This window comes from Ambystoma mexicanum, chromosome 13 (genome assembly GCF_040938575.1).
Source record: "Ambystoma mexicanum isolate Mex_15411 chromosome 13, UKY_AmexF1_1, whole genome shotgun sequence".
NCBI lineage: Eukaryota > Metazoa > Chordata > Amphibia > Caudata > Ambystomatidae > Ambystoma > Ambystoma mexicanum.
In genome coordinates, this window is record NC_090938.1 from 89803997 (window position 1) to 89823368 (window position 19372).

At 46.7% G+C, this 19372-nt stretch overlaps 1 protein-coding gene across 2 annotated transcripts in view; it reads left to right on the forward strand.

Moving 5' to 3' along the window:
* LOC138520918 (cytochrome P450 2A13-like) overlaps nucleotides 1-19372 on the forward strand; it is an 87966-nt gene that overhangs the window by 66882 nt on the left and 1712 nt on the right. For both annotated transcript variants that reach the window (XM_069633346.1, XM_069633345.1), the window contains one exon: nucleotides 11690-11831. In XM_069633346.1, coding sequence (XP_069489447.1) covers nucleotides 11690-11831 — 142 coding nt within the window. The remainder of the gene's footprint in view (nucleotides 1-11689; nucleotides 11832-19372) is intronic.

The following is a 19372-nucleotide window of genomic DNA, read 5'->3' on the forward strand; positions in this document are numbered from 1 at the left end:
CATGCACACGTGCATGCATGATGCACACAGACCAAAAGACACTGTCAACAAATGACAATGACAACCTTTCTCACCTCTACAGGGGACTGTGCCTACCCTCTGAGCACATACATGATGACGCCCTTACGCAACCCCAACACTCCTACTGAGGTAAGATACAACACTACTCATATTGCAACTCGGGGGATAGTGGAGCGCACAGTGTTAGGGAGAATTCTCCACAATGGCTAATTTCCCTTACCTACTGAGTTCCTCAGCAGCTTTGCTGGATTTCTAGGATTTTTTTTTCACCTGGTAAGAGTGTGAGCCTTTCTTTCCCACTCTTACATGTGTTTTGCTGTTTGTGTTTAACATGTTCTTGTGTTCATAGACTGTGAAGCCTCACCTACTCCACAGGCATCATCTTTTTGCTGTGTGTTACACAGCACCTTGAGTGCATGACACAGGGTTGTCTTTTAGACTTCCGAACACAGATTCCATTTTTTGGGACTGACTACTGTCTCCCAGAAACATATAAAGTTGCCATTAACTTTATTAGCCTCTGTAAAACCACAGACCCAGTACACCCTATCTTACATAGAGTACTGGAAAGGGTTACTAGTTATCCCTTTTTGTCTGTTTCTCTTGGAGTACTGTTTCGCTCCCTTTTCATCAAGACTTGGCTGTTGGCAGTGGTAACTACCCTATTTTTCCTACTGCAGTTATCTTAAATAACCTTGGTATTGTTTTAGGCTATCTTGGTAGCCTCGAACTTAAACCCGCTAGACCATATATGTTTTATTTCGGTTCCGGCTGTGTTTATTTACCATTTCTTTTTGTAAAAGTCTTTCTTTTGTTTTACTCCACGTGCCAAACCAGGTTGGATTCCTTTGTTCACCGTCTTTTTGCGGGCTTCAAGGCAGAAGCCCTCCTTAGGCACCTGTATGTCTGGGGGGGACAGGATGTGAGGGCGGGGTTTACAACTCCTTGCACAGGGTCTTCTTGGAGATGCATGTCGCACTTGGAAATGATTGGCTGTGGTGACTGTCCCGGCGGGACAGCCACTCTGCTGTGTGATTGTCAGCCAGACTGTGTGAATGGGGGGAAACTGTATAAAAAGCAGGTCTGTGGGTCTGGAAAGGCAGAGTCACCACTGGAACGAAAGAAACAATGAGGAGCTGACAGAGGAGGACCCCTACCATGACTGAACCGCCCGGTGAAGCCCTGCTGCAGGTCTGAATCTTAAAGCCCCAACGACAGAGAAAATCTAACAGGAATCTTCTTCCCTTGAGCTGGTGGGACAAACCAGTTTGCCCAAACTGCAAGCCAGGACTCCTTCGTCGAATTTGCTGTGCCGAGCTGCAGTGAACTGGATAGCCAGGAAGGTCGGACCCTGCTTGGTTTTAAGGAGCGCACCTTTTATTTGTTGCTTTGCTCTGCTGCTGGTTTCTTCCCTGGGCAGTGCAGGACCCTCCAGTCTTCCTACTTCGTATCATTCCGACAGTCGATTCAGGAACCTTGAGCCTGCAGGACCTCCCAGGAACATGTGCCTCAGCTACAGCTTCTTCCATTTAAAGGTACTGTTCAAATCTTGTTGTTTGGTTCTTCCAGCCGCGGTGAAAGTGTGTGAAATCTTTCTCCAATCCAAGGGCTTGTCCTTCTCTACTCTTTGAACTAACGTTTCTGCCGACCAACTTCGTCCGGAACTCTTGGCAACGACTTAACCATGAACTACCCTGAACTGTGTGATCTTGAGCAAAAGACTTTTGTCCTATGGACTTTGGCCGTAAGCCTTTTTGGTTTGATTCCCTCACTGTAGTTCCTTTTTCTAGATTGCCCTGCTTACTTACCTGTTGGTGCTGCTGAATTTCTGCCTAACTTTGTCTTTACCTCCCTTTTAAATGGCTAGAATGTCATTTTGCTCACACTTCATTTATGAGCTTAACTTGTCTGGAATCTATTGGGAGTGGTGTGGTGTATTAAGAGTGTGATTTTCTAAACTGCTTTACTTCAGTGAGTGTGTAAATAAATTTATATTCTTTTATTCAGAAACCTTGAGTCAGTGTTTGTTTGAATCATAGTAATTGCTGTCCTTTGTGTAACTATTGATACTGTTCACTTGCTCTTGAGATAAGTCTGGCTGCTCAGCCATCGCTACCACTTTTACTGTGTAGTACAGGCTGGTAATAAATGTGAATTTGTACTGTCACTGTAGTCTTAATTGTGTGTGGTGTTCCCAAAGGGTATTGCATATAATTCTGCCGAACACAAATTCAGAGTGCTCAAGTCACTTTTCTGCTACCTTAACCCCTCTATATGCACCACCAGTAGTCTGCAGGATCATTGTGGCAGCATGTGTCCTGCACAGTGTTTCTACGTGACGTGGCGTGCAGGTGGACATGGTGGTGGCACCCCATCCACATTCACAGGCCCACCGCTTGCGTATGGCTGGGCAAAGGGCACGTGGAGAGAGTGCACGTACCCAGCTTTTACAATCATATTTCACCTAAAATGCACCCCCTGTGGAGTGCACACAATCCCACTACATCCCAGGTGCCATTCAATGATGACAATGGGCCAATCCACAGTGCCCACAAAACAACCCTGAGAAAGTTCCCCTGGAAGTGCTAAATTGTGTGCATCCCAAAGAAATAGAATACATTTCATCTTGTGTTCCCAAAAGAAACACATTGAAGAAGAAATACACCACTACCACCATGCCACCCATTTAATTAAATCACCTCTGTCTCACCAAAACCATCCCATATGTAATTTAAAAGGATATGTATCCTGCGCACCATACCAACAGCAGTGGTCCCCTTCTGCTCTGGAGGATCTGAGTAACTAACATACCATTCAAATGTGTAAGCACGATACATCCTGAAACATCATGTCTGACCTGCAAGCCATACATGGCCTCAACTATTTACAAGGACACAAAATTCAACAAGCACAAATGGAAATATCTGCACACATGTTCTAGATTGTGCCCGATGCGCACAAAAATGCCCCTATTGTGGGGTGTAGAAAAGCAGTGCCTTTTTGACCCACAAGGTCCTTAACATCCCATAACGATCAATATAAAAGAACATCTTACCTGTCCCCTTAGCTCTCCCCTTGGCATGCAGTTGACAGTCAAATTTCATCCCATTAAATAGCCATCATTCCCTGCTCAACGGATCTGTACACAATGAACAAAATGAAACATAGTGCAGCTAACACAATCCTGCACAAAAAAATGCAAGACACGCAGGCACATCTCAGTGACATACAACAGATGCAAACAACAATTCACAAGACAACCATCAACATGTGTACCAGCACACATGCAGAAACACCTGCACAGTGTATGCAAATCAACACACAAAACACACACACTGACAAAGAGCAACATCCCACTGCCTGTCCCCCTCAATGACATGCAGCAAATGTGCATGTCACATATCCCCATTCACTATACAATGGCACATACACAATGCACGCATCAGTCAACATGCTGCATGAAAATAAAAATACATAACATATGCAGATAATTGAGCCCACAAAAAAGCTGGAACACCTCTGGAAGACTACCATTGACATGATAAGGCATGCCATCACCTGCGTAGTATTGGGACAGTGTACTATACTTTTTAATATACCTATGTATTGCTGACTTGTTAGGCACTCATACAATTACACAAAATTGCTCTAAGTGCACACAGGGCAACAGTGTGGGGGCAGGGGAAGCTAGACATTGAATTACAACAGAGAAAATTAATGGAATCAATATTGCAAAGAAATCATGACAATAACTGCAGTTACCACCAGATCACGGATTACTGAAGCAATATGGGAGAAGACATTACAACAGGCATAGTTAAGTACCATTCACACAGCACACATGTCCAAGGGAACAAAGAAACCATAGTTACCTGCACATGCCATCCTCTGCACCACCATGCAAACATGCACGTTGACCTCGTTATGCATACCTGCATGTCCACAACTGCAAACATCATGGCCTTCAGATGTTAACAGCACACCTCAATGAAACATTAAGTAAAATAATAAAAAAATAAAACAGGAAAGGGCAACTCAAAAATAATATGCCAACATCCGGGCCATGGGTGAAAAAAAGAAAGAATTCCATCATGGACCAGGGGAGAGGTGGGGATCAACCCGTGAGGGGGAGGGTGCATGTCAACTTCCACATGGGTGGATGTTAAACAGATAAAAATAAAAAAACTCCATGGGCTGACGGACCACACATTTATGGTGGACCGGAAGGCATGTCTCTGCTGCCACCACCACCCTGGGTTGAATCAGAAGCTTGAGGCTGACCACACAGTACCCTGGCCTGGTCCGCAGTGGCAGCAGCCATGCGTGACACTGATGAATGAACCAGCACACTGAGGGCTTGGATGTCACCATGCATAATCTCACGGTATGCACAGCGTTCCCCCAAGATATTCTGCCTCGATGTTAGCATCTCCTGTTGGAACAGTCTCCTGGTGGCTGCCTCTTCCTCACGGATTGCAGCTCTGTGGGCCAACAACTATTGCCTCGGTATACACGCATTTCACCGACCTATTTTTGGTCGTGGTACTTTTCATCGCCAGATTTTACATCGCCAGAAACCCTGTTTTTTATTTTTTTTATTTTGGGGGGTGTATTGTTGGGGTTGGTGTATTATTATAATAGTAAGAGGGGAGTTTGGGGGGGGGCAACCCCCCCAGAATAAAAAAAAAAAACAAAAACAGGGTTTCTGGCGATGTAAAATCCGGCGATCAAAAGTACCGCGACCAAAAATAGGTCGGCGAAATCACGTAGAACCATTGCCTCAGGGCTTCCCTTTGTGCACGACCCTCTTCAAGCAGGGATTACTGCAGAGACCTCAGATCTTCCTGTCGGCTTCTGATGTTGGCCTGCATGTGCAGCCTGTGGGAGCAGCATGTGGACCTCATTACCTGCAGCTGTTGCTCCACCTGTGTTGCTGGAAGGATCATGGAACTGGCCACCCTATCCATTCCCTCAGCCAAACTCTCATAGGCACCACCCTGTCGGTGTGCGGAATGCAACATCTGTTTCTCCCACTCTGCCCATGTTGCCCACGTCCACTAGGTGTGCACGGCCCACGCCTGCCTGACCCAAGGGAACATGGCCCTTGCTGGGAGGCCACTGTCCCAGCCCAGGCTGCAGGACTGCAACCCTCCCTTGGATACCTGCCCGAGGACCAGAAATCAATACATGGGAGTATGGCCTTGCATCCATAACTACCACAGACAGCCCTGACACCACTGACTGGCCTTCGAAAGGCACCTGACCCCCCTGCAGACTCACATGCAGAACTCATCATCCTGGGTACCCTTACTAACCTAAAAAAACAGGGACCCGACTACTCCTCATTTATAATCGACAGCAACCCCATTAAGGTAGCACAGGAGGTAAAAACATTAGGTTTTTATCTTGACTCTATGCTCTCATGCTCCAAATAGGAGGTCAACACGCTAGCGTCCTCTACAGCCTATACGTGCAAACTTATCAGAACAGGTAAGCCATTTCTCTCTAATAACAGCTGTACCATCCTGGCCGGAGCCCTCATCCTGTCCCGCTTGGATTATTCCAATACTCTGTACATAGGCTCCAACAAATCCATCATTAGAAGAATCCAAACCTTACAAAAAAATGCCCGTAGAGCGGCACTAGGTATTTCCAAAAGAAAACACATCTCTGAGAGCAGACGACAGAATAACTGGCTCCGAACCAATGACAAAATCCTCCTAAAAACTCTGTTGTTTACCCATAAATATCTTAATAACGCCGCCCTTATCTACCTCTCTGAGAGATTCCACAAACAGACATCCCTACCAGATCAGCAAACAGGGATCGTTTGTCCATCCCTAGATTTAAACTAGCTACGATCGGAGGTAACAGTTTCCCTGTTAAAGTGGCTGAACTATGGAACTCCTTGCCTCATACACTGAGAATAGACCAGTCCTACCTTAACTTTAGAACCAACACTATCCTGTGGCTGAAATCCAACAACCACTAACTCGCATGATGTACAACCCTTGGCTGTGTAACTGAACTGTAACTAATTACGCCCACTGGCTACTCCCAAACTTGCAACCTCTACTTGACGTACTTTATCTACAACATTTGTAAATATTTGTATATCCTGCCTTTGTAAGACATGTATTTCACCTCACGATTCACCATATGTTACCCTGTGGCGGTAACTATAACTTTGTACATATTACGCTGTAATAATTGTAAATAGCAGTATACCCGGCTTTGTAAGTAATGTCTCACACTTTATGATTCTCTGTAACTAAGCTTCGCATTGTCTTGTAACTGCTGCGCCCTGATACCATTGGGTCTGGCGCGCATTATAAATGATAAAACAAACAAACAAACATGCCCCATCCTCTCCAACAATTGGTGCACTCACCTCCTCCAGCATTGACGACTGCACATCCAGTTTGGCCTCAGAGCTACTGGAGTTCAAAGCTTTAGAATTGTATGCCGAAAGGCCCACAATGGTCTGTAGCACTAGTGGATTTTCACGGCCTGCCACGCCACGTCATCCACTGGTGGTAGGAACTGCACAGACTCTTCATCCTCTGTATCTGGTGCCTCCTCACCTTCACATGGACAGAAAAAGATATGAAGAGTCATGTGCAACGTGTCTACAGTAAACATGTGTATCACGTTGCTATCATACAAAAAAATGCAGGGCATGTCACCATGAGAAAAACAGCATCCACACACTATTTACAAGAAGCTATCTGATCATGGCATATTCAGACTGGAAAAAACATACCCTGCTCAGGGCCATGCTGCCAGTGGACACATTGCCATCAAACATGGTCGTTAGCAAGCACTTTATGCACATGGCACAGTGAACTGTTGACTAATATCAGAGAAAAGGGCATGGTCATGTGGCACTGTGACGTGTAATTACATGACATGTCAACAGGCAGGCATCAAAGTCTGCATCCATCACATGCCACACCAGTGCTGACCTGGCACAAGGACTGCACACAATGGAAACATGCTGTAAGTGTGGAAAAAAGGAAAGTGGAGAGAGTAAGTAAATGGAGTTGGAGATAGGAACAAGGTACAGTGACCCACAAGAGGTACAGAGGCATGCCCATGGAGTGTGTTCTGAGTGCGGGAGTGTAACAGGGATCACGTCTCACAACAATTTGACTCAGGAGTCATTGCCATAGCGGCAGCAGGCATGTGCATAGTCTGGAGATATGCACGCCCACTCATGGCAATCTGTGAGGCGTGTTGGTTGCCATCTCAGATGTTCTATGTAGCAGGAAAGCACCAACATCCATGTGTGAATGGAGAATCTATACCCTGCAGTGCATGAAGTGTAACTCATTGTTCAGACACAAGAACATGCCTAGCAGAGCAGAGTCACTGACATCAAGGATGCAACTAACAAGAGGGCACATTGTGGTATCATGTTGCAGATGTATGGTGGGTATTCTAGTGGGGGATGCATACTGTCAAATGGCCATGTTCAACTGATGTACAACACAATGGTTGTATCCACTCTTGAATACACTGGACAGGAGTCAGTACACCATGACATGGTTCACCCAGGGCACTCCTTTAAATGCAGCCAGATGCACAACACAATCATACACCTTGGTTAGGCTTCATTACACGTACTCAGGATGCACAATCTTGGTCACTCACCGGACATGCCCGCGTAATTTGGCAGGCCTCCCATGCCTTGCACCTGCTCCATCAGAATTAATTAGTTCATAGTCTCTTCATGCTGGCTGAGCTCCTCCTCCTCTGGTGACGCCCCCTCCAGTTGCCATAGCAGAGGCGAGGTAGGCACCCAGCTTGGACTTGGTGTGACGGATGAGGTAATTCCAGTGCTTCACTACCTGTGCAACAGTGCGCTTCTCAAACCCTAAGTTGCTGATCTCATCCGTGAAATGCTGCCGGTGAGCAGGTGGATGTGTGCTCCCCAATTGCAGGCACATGTCATGGTGGTGCTCGCTCATGAGTCCATGAGGATCTGGAGTTTTTCATCATGGAATTTCCTTTGCCTCAACGTGTCAGTGCTCCGTGCCATAGGGTTGAGCCTGTTCCTGCTGTGCAGGCTTTGCCTTCTTGCCACGTGGTGTTGGTGTTGACCCTGTGTGGCTGGGACCACTGTAGTCTCCAGATGCCAGACCACTAGTGGCCTGGGGCATGGCGTTGCCCCCTGTGTCTGGGACAGCTGCTTCAGCTGCACGTCCCTTATCCTTCTAGGCTGGGACAGCTGCTTCAGCTGCATGTCCCATACCTTTCTGGGCTGGGACAGCTGCTTCAGCTGCACGTCCTGTACCCTTCTGGGCAGAGACAGCTGCTTCAGCTGCACGTCCATTTACCCTTGGGACTGGGACAGCTGCTTCCGCAAGATGTCCCTGACCCCGGCCACCTCTGCCCCCTTTCCCTCTTGGGGCCTTTCCACTCATTTTCCAGGTGTAAGTGAACAATGGAAGGCACACCAAGCAATTGTCCTGGCCAATTAGAGTGAGGGGGCAGTGTACGTGATGGAAGAAGTACTTCTGTGGTCCAGCAAGGCTCAAAAGTACCCCAGGTGACAAAAATACAGGATGTGTAATGCACAGGCACCCCAAAAAATGAAAAATTGCGTACATGAGACCAGGATAGCTTCCGTAAAAAGAAAAAGCCTTACGCGATACACAGTGGCACACAGCCACACAAAAAATGCATATGCATACTCCGGAAAGCTGCACTAAAGGTAAGAATAGAGGTATCGATACACAGGGGCACCCAGAGTAGGAAAAATGTGTATGCGACTCATCGTTAGCCTCTGAAAATACAGAAGTAGATGTGCATATGTGCAGAGACAAACCCCCACCAAAACAACAAGTTTGTACGGTTCCTGATGAGAACTAATTGCGCGGCACCACAACATTTGCAGTATTACACTCGTCCATCTCCTCCCCTTCGCACGTATGGTCAGAATTGCTTCAATGCGCACTTATGCATCCCCAAATCTGGCCTGCTCAATGCCAGCACGCAGTACGTGTCACGTAAGTTACGTGATGAGGGCCTTTCCTCAGATTTCACGTGTCCATGCACATTTTCTTCGGGCAGTCACTCTGTTTCCGGCTGCCATCGGATTAATACACATAAGACCCATGCTCCTGCCTCCGTACCATTTTAACGGCCTCCTACTGCCCTGAGCTGCCTCCTACTTAGCATCTGCTGCTGCCTGTCCAGTGTGTATGTCTGCTGCTCACCTGCACTGGGTTTGGAGTGCCTGCTGTCCAGCCATTGCCAGTGATCCTGTCCTTGGCCCTGTGACCACATCAGCTGCTTCATCGGACTCCCACAGTGCCATACTAACACCTAAGCTCAACAGCCCAGCTCCACTTTCTGTTTTAATTAGTGTGTATAGGCAGGAGCCAATAGTAGTGTTAGAATATGCTGATACCTAATGTCTAGAAGGTATTCTAACATATTCTAATGTGGTTTTCACCTGCAAATACTGTACAATATTGCATTGAATTAAAACTGCGTTTTCTTGCAATTTGTGTGTCTCTTCATTGTCTCATTAAAATCACTAAGGGTCTTCACCTGCTCCTTTTATTCACTTCCACTTTGTTTTTCTCTCTTTTCCTCCCTCTGCTTGCAACCTTGGTGTCATCTGGAATCCCTCACATTTTTTCTCTTTTTACATTTCTTCTCTTGCTCATTCGTGCCATTTTCACATAGATCATCACTTGCTGGATTATTTCTTTTATTACTTTCTCTGCTATCAAGATTCTTATTCTCATCCCTAATTTGCTCCCAACCTGAGTGCTGTTCCTCTGATCTTCTTGGCACCACAGTCTTTCATTTCCTCTTGTGGGTCCCCCATTCTTACCTTCCTTAGCTTTGCTTAGATGGCTATTATTATTTATTATCACCCTTGGTGGGTGCAGCCAATCAGGTAGCTCCAAACCTTGGCTGAATCTACTGATGCAAACCCGAGTTTGGTGCAACCGGGGATGCCGCTGCACCCGACGCTGCTGTATTCCATCCTCCCCTGCCTCCCGCCCCCAAATGCAGCTCTCCCTCACCCTCATCCAAATGTGTCCCCCGCCTCCAACTCTCCTTACCTCTTAAGGGCTGCTCTGCCCGGGCCAAATGGAAATAGGAGAGGGGCTCTGAGCAGAGCCCGACTTCCATTTCCACGGCAATCCAGACTCTCCCTAGCCACTGCTGAGAATGAAGCAGCACGGCTGGGTATTTTTATTTCCTATTGCGATTAGCACCTCAAGGGTTATCCTAGGGGTGCTAATAACATTAATCCTACTTGGACCTGTAACTTGTGCCGCTGGCCATTACCGGCCACTAAAGCCCACAAAACACAGGATTAATCCTTAAATCTCATTATCTCTTTATTATTCTGTAATGTATGGATGGTTTAGCTCCTGCATATATCTGTTTTCATATCTGGGTCTACTACGCACCCTGGGCAACTCTGGGCTTCATTCTTATTTTTATTAGCACCTGGAGATTATTATTGGGCTACTCTCTCACCAAATCAGAATGTTTAGAATGCAGTTAATAACTACTGGTATTGACTGCACTCTGAAAATGTTGTCTTCACAGTTAAACAGAGGAAAGAATACAATTCCATTTCCAGGCAAGGTTTCTTTCTACAGGGCACTTCCTTTCTCTGAGGGATTTTTTGTTTTTGTTGCTGCAACATCCTATTTAACAAAACAAAGAGAAAGTTAAAACATGGGACAGTTCTTTCACTTTCTTATAGAGAAACCTTCTACTTTTAGCAGGCACCTAATATATGCTAGTGTTAAACCTGTTCTAGTATAACTAGTTAGTATAAGCAATTCAAGTGCTTAACCTGTGAATACAAGCTTATTTAAATACTACAAAAATATACTTATTTTACTAACTTAGTTTGTCTATTTACTTTACTCACTATTAAAGTAACATTTTTACTTCACCACAAAAACTCCAAACACATATTGCTATTAACACTATTTGCTAATAGCCTTATAGTCCTCGGGAGGGTCCATTATCACTTTGCATCAGACCATAACCTGGTGGTGAGTCATTAAAACGTGGTAATATCCCTCCTCAGTTCTAGAAGGCTATATTAATTGTCCCTCACCCTCATTGTGAATAGTCTCACTTTCGTAAATGTTCTGTCCTTGCTGCTAAATTCTGGATTCCTTTTCATTATTCACTCCATGCAATATCTACTCTGACTCCTTTTTGTCTTTTCTTAAAGCGTATCTTCTAAGCTCTGCAGCTATTAGAAATGGCACAAAGATTGCTTCCTGACTATCTGTGTATTTTGTAATTTTCTTGTATAGATCCCAGGCGTAAGCACTCTATCAATATAATAAATAAATCAATATCACTGCGCATTCTATCTCCATGTCAGAAACACCAAAACAATGAGACTTCTTAAATTAAATCAGTTATATTCTAATTCTAAAGGAACAGACTGTATGATATTTAATTGACTACTTTTAGAATGATGTTTGCAAAATATCAAGTTTTCTTTCTCAATTGATCATCTACACCATTTATAGTAATGTATTTTGTATTGCTGTTTCAATGCATTCAATACATCTGAGGATGGTTTTCAAACCATATTTCAGCTAAAATAAGTAGAACAACTCTTAAAAACCTTTGTGATATTCAATATTCCTTTACTTTTTTTCATTTCTAGGGTACAGAAATATATCCCATTCTATCATCCGTTCTTAGGGATCCAGCAAAATTTGAAGACCCTAGAACGTTTGACCCTGGACACTTCTTGGATGAAAATGGCTGCCTGAAGAACAATGATGCCTTTATGCCATTCTCCACAGGTAGAAAGATACTGAGCATAAATGGGTCAAACAGTTGATTAGAGAAATCTGCATATGTTGATATATTTATTTAATTGATTATTGCAATCATTTAACTATTTTAACAAAGGGCCTGCTACGGCATACTCATGAAATTTCTACTTCTGCCTTGGATAATGAAAATGTAAATTATATTATTCTTGGGGTGGTACAGAAGTGATGGGGAACAGTGGCGAACCATGGTGAGCTGTTGGGATGGAAGGAGTAATTCAAGTGATTTAAGAAGGTTAAGGAGTGGAACTATAAACTGGATTGAGCAGTCTAGCTGGGTTGGAGAAGAATAATGAAGCAAGGGTGCACTAGGTGAGATGGAATTAAGCTTCTTACCTTTAACATGGGTCTGAACTTATATACACTGACATAAATAAAATCCATCCAATATTTCAAAGGAATGTTGGCACATTACCTGAAAAGCTGATCTCTCAAAAATATTAAATTCTTCCAAAAAGATAGTAATTGAAAACTGAGTGGTTCGATGAAAAACTAAATCGGAAACCTCATCCAGAAAGGCAGTAGATCAGATAGAGTTCAAACCGGAGAGTTAATAGACGCTGATATTGACCACAAATCAAAAGAGGAACAAGGAAAAAGGGGAAAGTTGACTACAGTTTACATGATTCTTGAAAATAAGCACCATCTCAACTTTTTACCAGATTTGTCCATGTCGAATGAGGACAAACCCTGTTATCTTCGTTTTTTTAATAATTTCCCACTGCAGTGAATCAGAGATCATGTTCTGTCTAGATGGTCGTGCAGATATTTGGAACCTCCGTCCCCAAGTACCGCACGGGTAGAAAGTGAGACCACTACCCATGCAATCTTTGAGGCCACAGGTGTAGAGTACCGTCAGTCTGGAACCAGGAACGCTGGAAGAACCCCCCGACCACTGCAAGGCAACGAATGGTTAAGTCAAACACAGTGGCAATGGGAATCAATTTAGAATGACAAGGATGAGTATCAGGGGCTTACCTAATTAAGGTGGAAGGGCAGCCTGAGTAGAATAAGTGGAGCAGGAGCCTATGGGTAGCCCGCGGCAGCAGGTTGGTAAGGGACCTGGTAGCACTCTGGATGGCAGGATAACACCTGAGCCAATGGTACAGAACACTGGGTGCTGATCCTTAATCAGTCCGGTAAACAATCCGAGGTCGAGAGCCAAGAGTAATGCCAAAGACAAGGGAGTCTGATTCCAGTATCCAGTTAGCAGAGCCAAAGGTCGAAATTCCAAAAAGACAAGATAGTGCGACTGAACTCAAGGGAAAAAACAAGGCAGTCCGTGTAACGTTCCGTGGTCGTGATAGCTTTAGGAAATCCAAAGAAAAACCAGACGCCAAACTTTACTCCGAAGAAGCAGCTGTTAATCGTTTCTTCTGCGTTTCCCTGATCCTTTTGACTGTGAAGTCTGGTCACATGATGTGGGTCACGGTACCGCGTGATCTGAGTCACGTGTCCCTCGATGTAAACAGAGACTACTGATTCTTGACCACGTGACGCAGAGATCTCTTTGCGCCCATATGGTGTCGATAACCATGGGGAAATCGCCATGGCAGGTGCCAATGGAGAAAGGGTCGCAAAGATCCTGAATTGCCAGCTAGGAATCTCCACTTCCCGGGCGAGCTGCTGCCGTCGGGTATGTGAGTGGGCAAGGGGATTGCCGGGGACTCGGCAGGTGGTGTATGTGGAACCAAGTGGACAGGAACTGGATGTGGACCGGGACATGACAGAGCCCCCCCCAAAGGCCCATGACCCCGTAGGCTGGACGGGTGATCCCGATGAAAGCAGGCAACCAACTGAGGGGCATGAACATCCCGAGAGGGAACCCAAGAGCGGTCCTCAGGACCATAGCCCAAGCAGTCCACAAGGTATTGCAAGCAACCCCTATAGATGCGAGAACCCAAAATGGCACTGACCTCAAACACATCCAGGGATGACACAGAGACAGGAGCAGGAGGGGAAATAATACGGGTAGGCTCCGGGCATGGCTTAAGCAGCGAGGTATGAAACACCGGATGGATCCACCAGGTAGAGGGAATCGCAAGGCGTAGAGCCACAGGGTTCAGGATCTTGGTAACACGATAGGGACAGACAAATCGAGGCAGTAGTTTGCGGCACCCAGGGATATGCAAGTGGCGTGACGATAACCACACCCGATCCCCCACTCGATATGTAGGAGCCACCACCCGCTTCCTATCAGCAGCAACCTTCATGGAAGCCTGGGCTTCCCGCAGATGGACGAGGGTCTTGGCATGGACCGTGATAAAGTCGCAGGCACAGGCATTGGCAGCAGGGGTACCGGAAGATGTAAAATCCGGGAGTGGAAGGGTACGGAGATGCTGACCATAAAGGGAGTAGAATGGGGAAAAACCAGTGGATGAATGTAGTGTATAATTGTAAGCAAATTCCGCAAGGTGTAGCAAACTGAGCCAAGTACCTTCATACTGGAGGGTCAGACAGCGTAAGTATTGCTCCAAAGCCTGGTTCACCCTTTCTGTCTGTCCATCACTCTCCGGATGGTATGCGGAGGAGAACCGAGCATCGATGCCGAGCAACTTGGTAAGGGCCTGCCAGAAACGGGACGTAAACCGTGTACCACGATCGATACTAGGACCTGTGGTAGCCCAAAAAGACAAAAGACTGACTTAAAGAACAACTTGGCCAATGTAGGAGCGGAGGGTATTCCTGTACATGGTACAAAGCAGGCCATCTTAGTATAGGAATCCACCACTACCCAGATGGTGTCAAAACCCTGCGTACGGGGTAGGTCAGTAATCAGATCCATCGAGACGGTATGCCAAGGTCTAGGGGGTATTGGTAGTGGTTGGAGATGTCCCAATAGGCGATCCCTGCGTGACTTACACTGAGCACACACCGAACAGGTGTTTACATAGTTCTCTATGTCAAGTTTCATCGACGGCCACCAGCACCAGCGTTTAAGCAGATCTAAGGTACAATGTTGCCCCGGGTGACCATTGATGGCGGCGTCATGAGACCAATCTAGCGCCTGGTTGCGTGTATCGCTCATGGGTAGAAAGAGCTTCCCTTGTACGAAAGGCAACCCATCCTGGAAAACAGGGTCCCACTCTGCCAATGTGTGAGGATGCTGCGAGACCCACTGGCGTATGGTGGATAACATGGGTTGTGACGGGGTGCAAGCAAAAACAACGTGACCCTTCTCTAACAATGTGTCTGGAAAAGACGGGAGGGATCGATCCTGGGGATCGAGACAGGGCATCCTTCTTCCCGTGTACCGCCCCTGTCCTATGCTTGATCACGAAATCGTACGCAGCAAAAAACAGGTGCCAGCGTACCTGCCGGCTGTTCATACATTTGAGGGAAGCGAGATCTTGCAGATTTTTGTGATCTGAATATACAACAGTCTGATGCTTATCCCCCAGGAGATGGTGCCGCCAGATTTGCAGTGCGTCTTTGATGGCCAGGGGCTCTTTCTCCATGACCGTGTAATGCGATTCGGTTGACGTGAATTTCCGTGAATGGTATGCTACGGGGTGTAGGTGGCCAGTCGTTGGAAAGGGTTGGGAAAGCACTGCACCTAATGCAAACGATGAAGCGTCCGCCTCTAAGACAAAAGGGAGCTCTGGGTTAGGGTGCTGGAGGACTGGGGCAGTGGTGAACATTGTTTTAAGGGAATCGAAGGCTGCCTGATGTTCTGTGGACCAATGGAAGGGGACTAGGGGACTGGTCAGGGCAGTTAGAGGGGCAACAATAGAAGAGAAACCAGTGATAAAGTGCTGGTAAAAGTTAGCGAAACCTAGGAAAGACTGCAGTTGTTTCAGGTTAACCGGGGCTGGCCAATCCGTGATTGCACGGATTTTCGACTGATTCATGGACAAACCCCCAGGAGATATGTGGAAGCCCAGGAAGCCGACTTCCTTAGTGTGGAACAGACACTTTTCGGGTTTCGCAAACAATGCGTTCTCTTTGACACGGGACAGTACTTTCCTAACATGAACGATATGTTCTTCCAGGGAAGGGGAAAACACCAGAATGTCATCCGGGTACATCCCCACATAAACATCTAAGATGTCGCTGAATATGTCGTTTATGAAGCGTTGGAAAGTAGCTGGGGCGTTACATAGGCCGAAAGGTATCACTGTATATTCGAATAATCCTTGTTGGGTGCAGAATGCCGTTTTCCATTCATCCCCACTGCGCATGCGGATCAAGTTGTATGCCCCCCGGAGGTCCAGTTTGGTATAGATAGATGCATGCGTTAGCTTATCTAATAAAGTGGAGATGAGAGGGATGGGGTAACGGTTCTTAATGGTGACAGAATTCAAACGCCTATAGTCCACACAGGGGTGGAGGTCCCCCACCTTCTTCGGGACGAAGAATATAGGGCTTGCTGCTGGCGAGATTGAGGGTCGTATATGGCCCAGTCGCAATGCCTGTTGGATGTACTCCTTCAGGGCCTGTTCTTCTGATGGTGATAGTGAATAAATCCGGCCTTTCGGAATCGAGGCATCAGGGATTAAGCCTTCTGCTGAGACTTTGTCAAACACAGTCTGGAAATCATGGTATGCTGAGGGTATTCCAGCTAGGACTGCCCCAACCGCATGTGGCGTTGTAGATGTTAGGTTACTCTCTTCGATGGTTAATGAGGCCACCATCCCAAGGGCACTTGCAGGATTGGATATAACCTCAGGGTCCACCAGACAGTAGTGTTGGCAGACCTCAGACTCAAAGAGAACTTGACCAGTACCCCAGTTTATTAGCGGATTGTGTTGTCTCAGCCAGGGAATGCCCAGGATGATCCCAAACAGTGGTGTGGCGATGAGATCGAAGGACAGAGTTTACTTGTGGTACCTTCAATCACTACCTCCAAGGGAGCAGTTTGTTGCTTGATTGGGCCAGAAGCGAGGGAAGTCCCATCCACACCCTGTACTGGTTGTCAGTGTTTTTTCATTATCAAAGGTAAGTTCAGTGTTTTGGCTAGTGTAATGTCAACGAAGCAACCGGTAGCCCCTGAGTCAATTACTATGTGTACTGAATGCATGCAATCCCTGGTGGGTTTCAACAAAGCCTGGACTACAACTGGTCTAATAGGACCGAAAGCGGCCTCGGAGGGGGTCCAAGAAGTGCTTGCCCTTACCCCCGATCTCAAGGGTGAGCCTTCTGAAAACCCGAAGTCCTATTTTTTGGGCGGCGGGGACACTCATTGACATAATGACCGTTGACACCGCAGTAAAAACAGCCATTGTCTGTTCTTCTACGTTCCCATTCAGCATGGGTTATGGGACTACGAATCCCACCTATTTGCATGGGTTCACTGGTTGCGTCTGGCGAAGTGAGAGACTGATGACTAGAAAGGCCAGCTTCCGCCCTGCGCTCGGTTCTCTGGGCGTCCACCTGCAGAGCCAGATCAACCAGATCAGAATAAATGGCTGGGAGAAATGGTACAACCGACAGGGCGTCTTTCATGGTGCCACACAAACATCAATAAAACACAACAGCCTTTTTATTCTCGGGCCAAGACGTCTCTACAGACAGTTTGTTGAACCGAGTTATATATTCGATGAGTGAATGATTAACCTGGGTGAGATCTAATAACTCCAAGTCTCGGGATCGTGCCTTGTACCTAGTATCGAATGCCTTGCCCATCTCATTCACTAAGAGATCGAAATTGTAGAGAGTGGGATGGTCACTCTCCAGCAAAGGGTTTGCCCATGTGGCTGCCACACCCGACAAATGGGAAAGCAGGAAGGCAGCCTTGGTGACGGAGTCAGGGAATGCTTGGGGCCGGCATAGAAAATGGAGCTTTCATTGATTAAGGAATGTACGATACTTTCTGGGATCGCCCTGGTATCTTTCTGCGGCTGCAAGAGGGAACTGGGTAGAGAGTACCACAGGAGTAGTTGGTGGGGGGGGGCATGGAAGGAACTGGATTTTGGGATGTGGCATCCCCGAACTCAGAGTCTGCAGGTAAGGGGTGGCGGGCGCTCTGTAGAGTGTCGAGGCGGTGGTGAATTGCGGTCGTGGCTGCGGCCATATCTGTCCTAAGGGCCGCAACTGCTTGCATTAGAGCAGCCACAGGGTCCCCGGTTGAGGTATCCATGATCTGGACGACCAGGAAGGCTTCACAGTCTGTTCTGTCTTGATGGTCGTGCAGATATTTGGAACATCCGTCCCCAAGTACCACATGGGTAGAAAGCGAGACCACTACCTGTGCAATCTTTGAGGCCAAAGGTGTAGAGTACCGTCAGCCTGGAACCAGGAACGCCGGAAGAACCCCCCGACCACTGCAAGGCAAGGAATGGTTAAGTCAAACACGGTGGCAATGGGAATCAATTCAGAATGACAAGGATGAGTATCAGGGGCTTACCTAATTAAGGTGGAAGGGCAGCCTGAGTAGAATAAGTCGAGCAGGAGCCTATGGGTAGCCGGCGGCAGCAGCAGGTTGGTAAGGGACCTGGTAGCACTCTGGATGGCAGGATAACACCTGAGCCAATGGTACAGAACACTGGGTGCTGATCCTTAATCAGTCCGGTAAACAATCCGAGGTCGAGAGCCAAGAGTAATGCCAAAGACAAGGGAGTCTGATTCCAGTATCCAGTTAGCAGAGCCAAAGGTCGAAATTCCAAAAAGCAAGATAGTGCAACTGAACTCAAGGGAAAAAACAAGGCAGTCCATGTAACGTTCCGTGGTCGTGATAGCTTTAGGAAATCCAAAGAAAAACCAGACGCCAAACTTTACTCCGAAGAAGCAGCTGTTAATCGTTTCTTCTGCGTTTCCCTGATCCTTTTGACTGTGAAGTCTGGTCACATGATGCGGGTCACAGGACCGCGTGCTCCGAGTCATGTGTCCCGCGATGTAAACGGAGACTACTGATTCTTGACCACATGACACAGAGATCTCGGCTCGCCCGTATGGTGTCGATAACCATGGGGAAATCGCCATGGAAGGTGCCAATGGAGAAAGGGTCGCAAAGATCCTGAATTGCCAGCTAGGAATCTCCACTTCCGGGCGAGCAGCTGCCGTGTCGGGTACGTGAGTGGGCACAGGGATTGCCGGGGACTCGACGGGTGGTGTATATGGAACCAAGTGGACAGGAACTGGATGTGCACCGGGACATGACAGATCAAATGGGGGTGAATCAATTACCTAAGCAATCACTGATGTGCTAGCTGTGGCAAATTGGCTGTTAAATTGTGACGCTCATGAATAAAGCATGTATGAGAGGGTGAAATTCTAAGGACAGGCAAAGACATACAATTCTCAAAGGATATTATCCTCTGCTGGTCTCACCCTCTTCCAGTAATTGAAAAGGGATATAATGACAAAACTAATGTTCTAGCTCCTGGTAAGTGGAGCAATGTCATCCATCGGTCAGTTGAAGGTAATTCAGAGATAGTTAATATTGCTATTATCGCTGAGGATATAGGGTAATTACTTCAATAACTGTTTCTCCATAATTTGACTGCATTAGAAGAGCTCCATGTACCCCATGGATTTGGCAAAGGCACAGATGCACTTTACCTGGATCCCTG